The 9,623-nt window shown below is 36.7% G+C and overlaps 1 protein-coding gene and 1 pseudogene across 1 annotated transcript; one reads left to right on the top strand and one right to left on the bottom strand.

The window, feature by feature from the left end:
* Nucleotides 1-948: 948 nt before the first annotated feature.
* Nucleotides 949-2,843, top strand: LOC117613421 (annotated as a pseudogene).
* Nucleotides 2,844-6,671: 3,828 nt separating this feature from the next.
* LOC117613420 (BURP domain protein RD22-like) lies at nucleotides 6,672-8,182 on the bottom strand. Its single transcript, XM_034342026.1, has 3 exons — nucleotides 8,077-8,182; nucleotides 7,785-7,899; nucleotides 6,672-7,612 (listed from the first exon to the last, which is right to left on the bottom strand). The coding sequence occupies exons 1-3, from the start codon at nucleotides 8,113-8,115 to the stop codon at nucleotides 6,705-6,707; spliced, it is 1,062 nt and encodes a 353-aa protein (XP_034197917.1). The 5' UTR covers nucleotides 8,116-8,182; the 3' UTR covers nucleotides 6,672-6,704.
* Between the last annotated feature and the right edge of the window lie 1,441 nt (nucleotides 8,183-9,623).

Here is a 9,623-nt window from a genome sequence, read left to right as displayed (position 1 = left end):
GGGAGCCTATTGTGGAGCTCTTATTTGCTACTTGTATAATTTTTGTTCCAACATAGTCTTCAATTCAATGAATGCAATATCATGGAAAAGAATGAAAAATATGAAAACATGTGAAAATTTTCTATGTATTTATTATATGAAAAGAAAAAATGCTTGTTTTTAACATTTTCAAGGTAAGTTTTGTTTTTCCAAAGTACAGTTAAATGTTTTAGAGCTAAAGTCAACTTACCAATCTTGAAGAGAAAGAAAGAGGTTGCAGCTTTGATGTTTGAGGTTGAAGAGGCTGTTGAAGAGAGTTTTATGATGTGGCTCGCCTATTTTAGAATTCCAAAGTTATTAAAGAGATTGTTGGAGATGCTCTAACAATATAAAACATGTCCAACACTTTATAGAATACAATATTAATATCTTTATTTAAAAAGTTTATTTTTATACAAGTAAATTAGGGGAGAGGGAATTCGATTAAAAACAGAATTTTAAGTGTACGAGAAACTGCTCTTAACCACTGAAGCAACAAGCTCTTTGCTCTACATGTATTAACATTATAATAAGAAACCTTGACTATTTTTTTTCCCCCTACGACATTGTGACGTCATGAAACACGATCACTATTGCATAGCTTATATAGGGGTAGGTACATAGAAGCTTTCACCAAATTACGGACTTAATATGGACCATAGTACTCATTGATATAAAATAAATACTGTAACTACTAACTAGTACGTGGACGGTTGCTTGTGGAAAATGATCTAAAGAACCAAAAAAAAAAAAAAAAGTATGAATGGACGGTCTGTGTCGCTGTTTGTCTTATTGATGTCAACCTGTAAATGTACTGGTCTGCCCCATTTGTGTTTATAGCGAGGAAGAGGGTAGATAGAAGATATTTATTCAAGCATTGAGCTTCTTCCTATATATATAGCCCATCATCGAGCTTTTCTTTTCCACAACAAAAAGAAGAAAAAAGTCATTGAGCTTTTCTGGTAACCGACATGCTCTTTTGTGCATAGCAGGTGCGAATTCCCTTCTTTAATTTTTTTTTATTGATAGCATTTTCTTGAAGATTTTAGTTTCTTATGTTTTCAATGGTAGTTGGACATTTTGAAATGAGCAAAGGTCATGTTAAAATTTTGTAACTTTATTCTTTTCTTTAAATGGAATTTCTTTTGTTTATGTATAGTTGCAACCAATGTTTGAATTAGTTTGTGAACCATCTGTTATTTGATTTTTCCTGCTGTGATGCGTTTCCAATTTTTTGTCGGAGCATATTAGAATGTTGATGTTTGTGGTGCAATAATTTGTAATCACAGAAACACATGAAAAGGAAGACGAAAGGAAGCAATGAAGCTGCTCCACATGACACAGAGAACCCTCCTACTCCTTTGGCAACTTTAATGAAAGAGGAATTGAATAGGTTGTCTCTCCTGTCCTCTTCGTACTGTATTTACAGAGTTACGGGATGTAAAAGAAAAGGCCTACTCACCTAGGGTAGTCTCGATAGGCCCATTTCACCATGGCCAGAAAGCCTTAAAAGCCATGGAAGAGCACCAAATGAGGTACCTACAAGATTTTCTGCGTCGCACCAACGTAAGCATGGAGGATCTTGTAAAGAGAATAAGCGACCAAGAAGCAAGAGTGCGCAGTTGTTATGCAGAAACCATTAAGTTTAGTGTTGATGAATTTGTACGAATCATTCTAGTGGATGCCACATTCGTCATTGAGATCTTTCTGAAGATCAGATTCCCTGAATTTCTGGATGAGAATGACCGTGTTTTTAAAAGAACGTTTCAGGAAATATGGTCTGACTTGTGTATGCTTGAAAACCAGTTGCCATTTTTCATTCTTGAAGATCTTTTCGACCTACATGAAACTCAAGTCTCTTTTAACAGTGACCATACTGAGAGGCTTTCACTCATTACTCTTTCTCACCTTTATTTCGAAAAGCTAATGAAAATAGAGGGAACAGAAGGTAGTTTGCAGAGAACATGTTCTTCAAAAGTAGAGCATTTTGTTGATCTTCGTAGAAAGTTGTATCTACTCTGTTCATTCGAATCACAAGCTGGCGGGCAACTCCAAACTGTAACCACACCCAGCATCACAGAGCTACACACGGCTGGAGTCAAGTTTAATGTGGCATCAACCCCAAACTTATTTGACATACGGTTTGCTGATGGGACTTTGGAAATTCCAAGGTTCAATATAGGTCCTCAAACAGAGGTTAGAATCAGGAATTTGATTGCCTTTGAACAATGTCATTGCAAGGATAATTTAATAAATGATTATGTTGTCATCATGGATCGTTTTGTGAACACCGCAAAGGATGTAGAGTTGCTTGTTAAGTATGGGATTGTTGAAAATATGCTTGGTGACAGCAATGCCGCGTCTACTATGATTAACAACCTTGCGGATGGGGCCACCCTAAACTACAATGACTTCTATTTTGCTGCTCTTTGTGAAGAGCTGAACAAGTACCGCAGTTCGACGTGGCACAGAAGGAAGGCAAATTTGAGGCAAAATTATTTCAACACACCGTGGGCAGCTATCTCTGTCGCTGCCGCTGTTTTTTCTCCTCGTACTCACTGTCATACAAACAGTGTGCTCTATCATCTCTGTTTCTTAAGCATCATATATAGTAAGCCTCTCCATCACCCTTTTTTCTCCATCCTTATGCTTTAGGTCTATTCAATTGTAATTTGTAAAGTGTGTCGTGTGCATGAAGGATGATACCGAGTATTGTGAGAAACCGAAGCGATGTACTTCTTTTATTTATTTATCTGTGCGTGTGAGCTTTATATGTGTGTTCAAATTTGTAAGTATATTATTAATAAAAGACTTGTTATTGAGGATTCCTAATGATTGTTATCTGGGAATAATCTAAGAACTACAGGTAAACATGAACATAACCAACCTTGTAAAATTTCAGATTGGTAGACATTGAAATGATCGATAACAGAGATTCTTTTTAAGGATTTTGGAGACATTACATTTGCCCCTAAAATTAGGGGAAAAAGGAGGAATAGTTTCACACAAATCCTACAGAAGCTGTGTATTGCCCTAGTCTCTCTTCTTTCTCATCTGTAAAGTGAAGAAGGTTCTTAGAACACCTTCAAAATCTAAAGCTGAAATGAATGTAATCCATTACATTTTTGTTCAGTAATTCATGAAATCAGCAAACTGTATGTTTCAAGCAGAAATTCTTTGAGCATTTTTGGTAATGTGATTATTGATTGAGACTATTTTCTCCCCCTCCTCTACAGTCTACTCTTGTCACTGCCGCACTCTTATCTCAAATCTTCAAATGATAGTTCCAGTTGTTCCTCTATAGGTAATTGATTAAATCCCTTAATTAAAGATCCAATTAATTAAGAGGTGGAATCTTCATTAATTGACACTGATGGATCTATCTTTTGATCTCATCATCAATTAATTAGTCTTATATATACAAAGAATGTTGTGGTTGTATGGCTCGATATAAGTTATGGACGTGAATGAGTAATCTCATATTGAAAAAGTACAGCAATTAATAATGTACAGGTTAAATTTGTGGTTCGTGTTCATAAAAAAAAGTTGGTGGTTCACTATTAAATTGCACCGCGGCCTTACGAGAAAAAAGTATGGGTCTTGTTGATGCAGAAAAGTGGTTCAGCACTTTAGGGCTCAAAATTAGTGATTTCTGGGCCTTCGGAATGCTCTAGGCCTTGGTAGAGCGCTTGATTTGCAAGATGAGAAAACGCTCAGTAAGACTTAGGGCACATGTATGGTACCGGCCGAAGGCTCTCTGATGCTTAAGTAAGTACGGATTTAGTAATTAATCTGAACAGAGTGGTGGCTAGTGTGCCGAAAGTTCCAGTTACCTCCATTTTGGGTCTTGAACTCTTTTTATAATTCTTGGGAGATGTGCAAGTTGTGTAGAGTTTTAATGTGGGACTGTAGACACGTACTGTGGGTGTTCCACGTGTCCAAAGGGTGTTTTCGGAGTCTGACTGCGCGCACAGCAAGATTAAGAAGCAAGATGAATTTGTAAGAATCATTCTAGTGGATGCCACGTTCATCATTGAGCTCTTGTTGAGGTTCAACGGTGTCAAGAAGATACTGGACAATGAAAATGACCGCATATTTAAAAAACCAATGATGTTGCTGGATCTATTGCCTGACCTGCTTTTGCTTGAAAATCAACTGCCATTCTTCATTCTTGAGGATCTTTTTGACGTACAAGAAACTACACTCTCTTCTGATTCTGAGACTAGGCTTTCAATAACTGATCATTTTCTCAATTTCATAACTTTTACATCAAGTCTAGTGGGCTGCGAAGATCTAGAGGTCAATAAGAAGAGAATAAGTTCTTCTCCTTATAAAGCAGAACATTTTCTGGATCTTATAAGATTGGTATGCAATTGCCAACCACTCATGAGATCAGAAGCACCTGGACCTTTAACCATCCCCAGCATTACAGACCTATGCGATGCGGAAGCGAAGCTTAAGGTGATATCAAATGAAAACAGATTTGACATACGATTCAGTAATGGGATTCTGGAAATTTCAAAAATGATAATATGCGATGACACAAAGATTTCATTTAGAAATCTTCTTGCCTTTGAACAATGTCATTTCATGCTTAAGTCCTGTTATATAAGTGATTTTATAAACGTCATGTTCCGTTTAGTGAAGAGCCCAAAGGACGTGGATTTGCTTGTTGAACATAAAATTGTCGAAAATATTCTAGGTGACAGCAGTCGGGTGGTTACTCTGTTTAGCAACGTTGGCATTGGGATTATCTGGTGAAGGCCTGAACAAGTACTGCAGTTTGACGTGGAACAAAATGATGGCAAATTTGAGGCAAAATTATTTCAACACTCCTTGGGCAGCTATCTCTGTCATTGCAGCTGTTATTCTCCTCATACTCACCTTTATACAAACAGTGTGCTCTATTATGTCTGTTGCTTGAGCTGAGCATGAACGCCGGCCATGACAAGTCTCTCATTTATCATGTTCTCTATATCCTTTTCCTCACCGCTATATATGTTTAGCAAGCTCAAGTTTCCTTAAAGTAAACATGAGAGAGGTTTCAAAAGGAAAAAAATTATTATATGGCCCTGAAATACATATTTATGGTAACATTTTCTCGTGTGTGGTAATGATATACATATTTGTACTGAAATATTTATAGCCCTTTTCTTGGACGATCTCGAGCTGATATTTGAGTTCTATCCATATGGGCAAAAAACATTTCCACATGTGGATAGTAAACTTATAAAGTTAAGGTTTTGGATTTGAATTTCTTTCTACACATTATTTCATGATATTGTATAATAAAAAATAACATATAAATTAAATTATTTAACATATGGTAGATTGTATCCAATGGACAAATTTAGGGAAGCACTTGTAGATTGTATGCTTTACATGATGGATCAGATTAGTACTGGAATTTGATCCTTTTGTGATAAAGGAAGTTTGCTTTGGTGTTACAGACAGAGCATGGAAAATATGTTGTTTTGCGTCTTGGTATGTTTCTGGATTAATTCTTGATAGTTTGAGGACTTTGATATAAATGAAGGCTTCTCTAACTACATCCATTAGCAGCCCATTCTAACGTAACAATTCAAACATTGGGTACAAAGCCAAAGCATATATTAAAAAAAAAAAAAAAAGATTATGTTGAAATTAATGCATATTTGTAGAAAAATCTAGAAGTTTGAAGAAAGTTTCAGAAAAACCAACAAAGCATGCAGCAAGGAATTGTGGAGAAGTTCACCAACTATGTCGGTTGAACGTGTGGCTGGAGTAAGAGACCAAGTCAGTGGACTTGGTGATGTCGGCAAAACCAATGTGAAGAATGAAGATTATTCTAGAGAAAGCCACACATATGTGGCTGGGATTGATCTTCCAAGTCGGTGGAACTTGGGCAATGGCGGCAACACTTAGCCTATAAATAGGCATGCAACCAGAATGGAATGGGGAGTAGAACCAATCAACTCCCAAATTATTAGGGAGCCAAGAGCTACACAAATCAAACTATGTTGAGAGCTAATAAGCTCATCAATTAAAGTGTAAGGGCCAATTAGCCTATAAGGGCTAAATAGCCTAAACTAATGAAAGTGTAAGCCAAATAGTCTAAATTATTTTAAACCAAGTGTGGTGGCTAACTCCCAAATTATTAGGGAGCCAAGAGCTACACAAATCAAACTATGTTGAGAGCTAATAAGCTCATCAATTAAAGTGTAAGGGCCAATTAGCCTATAAGGGCTAAATAGCCTAAACTAATGAAAGTGTAAGCCAAATAGTCTAAATTATTTTAAACCAAGTGTGGTGGCTAATAAGTCAATATGTAAAGTGTAAAAGGTCAATTAGTCTACACCGAGTCATGTATTATTCTCATCAAAATATAAAAAAATCACTTTGTTTTTCCCTTTCAATTCTAACAGTGGTATCAGTGCATCACATACGCTCATCACACACCTCCTATATTCCAACAGATTAATATCTCTTCATAAATATAGCATGCTTTATGAGTACAAGCTGAAGTCTATATAGTTACAAGAGAAAACATGATCGGGTTAATTTCAAGCAGTTTCTGTAATCTCTGTTTTTTAGGCAACCCGACCATTAATCCCAGAAACTTCATCTCATCATGAAGAGGCAGAAATAAGTAGGGAGATAATTATACATGGGTGCAAGCTTATTATACGTACAGTGCTAAGTGAGGATCATGCAGATTTGTGGTTCGGAACCCAGACAATATGATCAGTGGGAAGGAAATGGCAGATGGGAATTGTTCCGGGCTTAACTTTGAGGATTTGGAAGGCCAAATGCTTTGGGTTCCATTCTGATGTGTCTAGATGGCAGATGGCTACTGCTTTAACCTTCACCCCATCATCGCCTTTCAGGGAGAGAACATAAGCTGCTGTGGGTTTTATTGCGTGGCAGTAAAACACAGCAAAGGGATAGTTCTGCTTATGACACACAACGACTCTGTCACCTGCCAGCTTCTTCAGTCCCGGCATTTTTGTATACTTGTGCATGGGCATGGTGGCTCCTTTTTCCAATACCTCCGTCGAGATTGCTTGAACGTTTCTTGTTCTAAGCTTCGAAGTGCTAAAATCAACCATTGATTCTAAAGATGTGGCGCAATATTTTTCCTCTCCCTTAATGCCTGGAGCTTCACACGCTTCGATTGTTTGCTTAATTGTTTTGGCTTCCGCAGATGTTGGCTTCACTGAAAAATGGTTGAAAATTTCTGATAGTTTGTTAGAGGAGAAGGGGATCGATTGAGCACTTTCGCGTGGCAGGAAAGTAGCCGTGTTTGAATTTCTAGGGAATTGGAACTTCATTGTTGCGCCAGGGCGCATGTCCTTCTCGAAGAAGAAAATAGCTAACTCTTTATAATGGAGTAGTTGATTGTCAGATGGAGGAGAACCTAGTGCGTACTTTTTTCGATTTGCAAATGGGATATTTTCAGGTGGAGGAGGACGTTTTTTATAATGGCTTTGAACATAATTTCTATTTAACACTCCATAATGGCTTTGAACGTAATTTCTATTTCTCAATGGGAAAATTTCAGGTTTGCCCTTTCCATTCCCAACAGCATTCACGATATTTTCTTCATTTGTGGAGTCTGCAAATTATATATCACTCATGTAAAATGGAAAATAAGTGATCAGCCGATTTGTGAATAAGTGTCACTCATGTAATGACAATAGTTAACTGATAAATATGTGGTCGAACATATTTTAGTAAAATGGCAGGTAGAAGAGATATGTAAGATTCCAAAGTGCTCAAACACAAACCAGGATGCAGAAGTTCACTGATAGATCTTGGCATCTGTGTGTTTGGCAGGACGGAGTTCCAGTAAAGTTGAGGTGCTGGTTGAGCAGCATGGTTTGCCAGTGCAACCACTGCTAGCTGCAACATTAATTCGAACTCTAATTAAAATCAAATCTCACAAAGTGTAATTAATTAGTGGACGACACTTAAGTACGTACTAAATAAAATCAAAGAGAATTATAGGAACACAAAACTTTCGTTTATATAGAGTACAATGAGAGAGAATGGAAAAGTTAATCAAATTGCAGAGCTTACACTGAGAATAGCAAAGATGAGTGGGAGATGAAACCCCATTAAGACTGAAATTAACTTGGCAACAGATGTAGCAAGAAATTAAAGAAAGTCGGAGCTGGCTCTTATGGTAACAATAGCAACTGGCTTCACCATTTTATAGAGGGAAGTAACACTCCACCCACCAATGTAGAGTTTAATTACTTCCCACTGCCTCACTCACTTAAATTCATTTGAGGCAAGCGGCATGATGTGATGTATCAGACATAATTGTGAATCAAATACAATTATTGCATGTGGGAAAAAGGCACCCAAGGTTTTTGAGATAAAACCTCACAGTTGGATAGTCCATAGAATACATGGTTAATCATAATGAAAATGATTGTTAAATTTGAGACAATGTCGAAAATGATAATACACAATAGGTTTTCAATCAAGCGGGGGTGGAGAGCCCACTAGGAACAATAATTTTAGGTCGCCATGTCATCTAAGACTTGAGAACAAAAAAAATATGTCCATATATAATTAGATGGTACAATTTATGCTTTATTAATTTTACTTGATTTTCCTTGGTTCAGAAAATTCCCACAAAACAAAAGATCTTATAAATCCAGCTAACCATGTTACCGCCAGTCAATGACTTGGAGCACAAAAAATCTACTTCACACTTTGCAAGAGGGCATGCAAGTGCATGGAGGATGGAGCAATAATCTTTTATTGAGGGATCTGAATTTTTTTTTAACAATCCAAACCATCTATTTTTCAAGTCTATATTCATAAATTATTCTTGTAAAAAAATTAAACAAATCGAAAATCGTTTCGACATCCAATTGTATCCTACAAAATCAATGAACATGGTGTCTCAAGAAAATACTAAAATTTTAATAACTCAATTGAGTAGTCAAATGATATCAGATTCGATTGATTTTTTGTAGAGATGATCTTTGAATGATTATCTAAAAAATAGACGGTTTGGATTAGTGAAATACAATGTGAAGTGGACTCTACAAGGATATCTCTCAAATAAACTTATTTGCGGAATCCTCAATGAAAGCTCTATATATATATATATATATATATTAAAATTGGAAAGCCTCCTGGCCTACACATATTGGTCTTGTGGTGTAGGTGGTGGCTAAGGTGATAAGTATTGCGCAGCCTCCCCGTCCTTGTTATATTACGAAAGCTTGCAGACGTCAATTTGTCGTGGATTGCTGGTAACATACATCACTCCATTGTCTTCTTCATTGTCGCCCAATTGTGATGAACAGCGCAAAAGATTGTCTGCAAGTTGTGGTTATGGTTGTGGATATGGTTTTCATCTTGAAAGAAACCCAAATAAAGAATCTTCAAATGAATGTATATAAACTTAACCAACTAAAGAAACCCAAAAATCTTCAGTACGACGTAACATATTCTGTCCAAGTCACTCTTGTTTTACCAGAGTTATAAGCCTTTGCTACCCTTTTTTTTTTTGTTGGTCTGACTTTGATGCAGCAGCACTCGAGCAAGGATGTTGGAAAACACAAACCACCAACCACCAAGCCCCGTTTAGTCTAAGATTATCCGAA

The sequence above is a fragment of the Prunus dulcis genome, unplaced genomic scaffold (genome assembly GCF_902201215.1).
Source record: "Prunus dulcis unplaced genomic scaffold, ALMONDv2, whole genome shotgun sequence".
NCBI classification, from domain to species: domain Eukaryota; kingdom Viridiplantae; phylum Streptophyta; class Magnoliopsida; order Rosales; family Rosaceae; genus Prunus; species Prunus dulcis.
This window is presented reverse-complemented; position numbering and strand designations above follow the sequence as displayed.

Coding starts and splice junctions, on each gene's coding strand:
- LOC117613420 (XM_034342026.1), bottom strand. CDS start 8,115: ATGGGGTTTCATCTCCCACTCATCTTTGCTATTCTCAGT. Junction 7,900..8,076: donor TCATCTTTGCTATTCTCAGT/GTAAGCTCTGCA, acceptor TTAATGTTGCAG/CTAGCAGTGGTTGCACTGGC. Junction 7,613..7,784: donor CAGTGAACTTCTGCATCCTG/GTTTGTGTTTGA, acceptor TATAATTTGCAG/ACTCCACAAATGAAGAAAAT.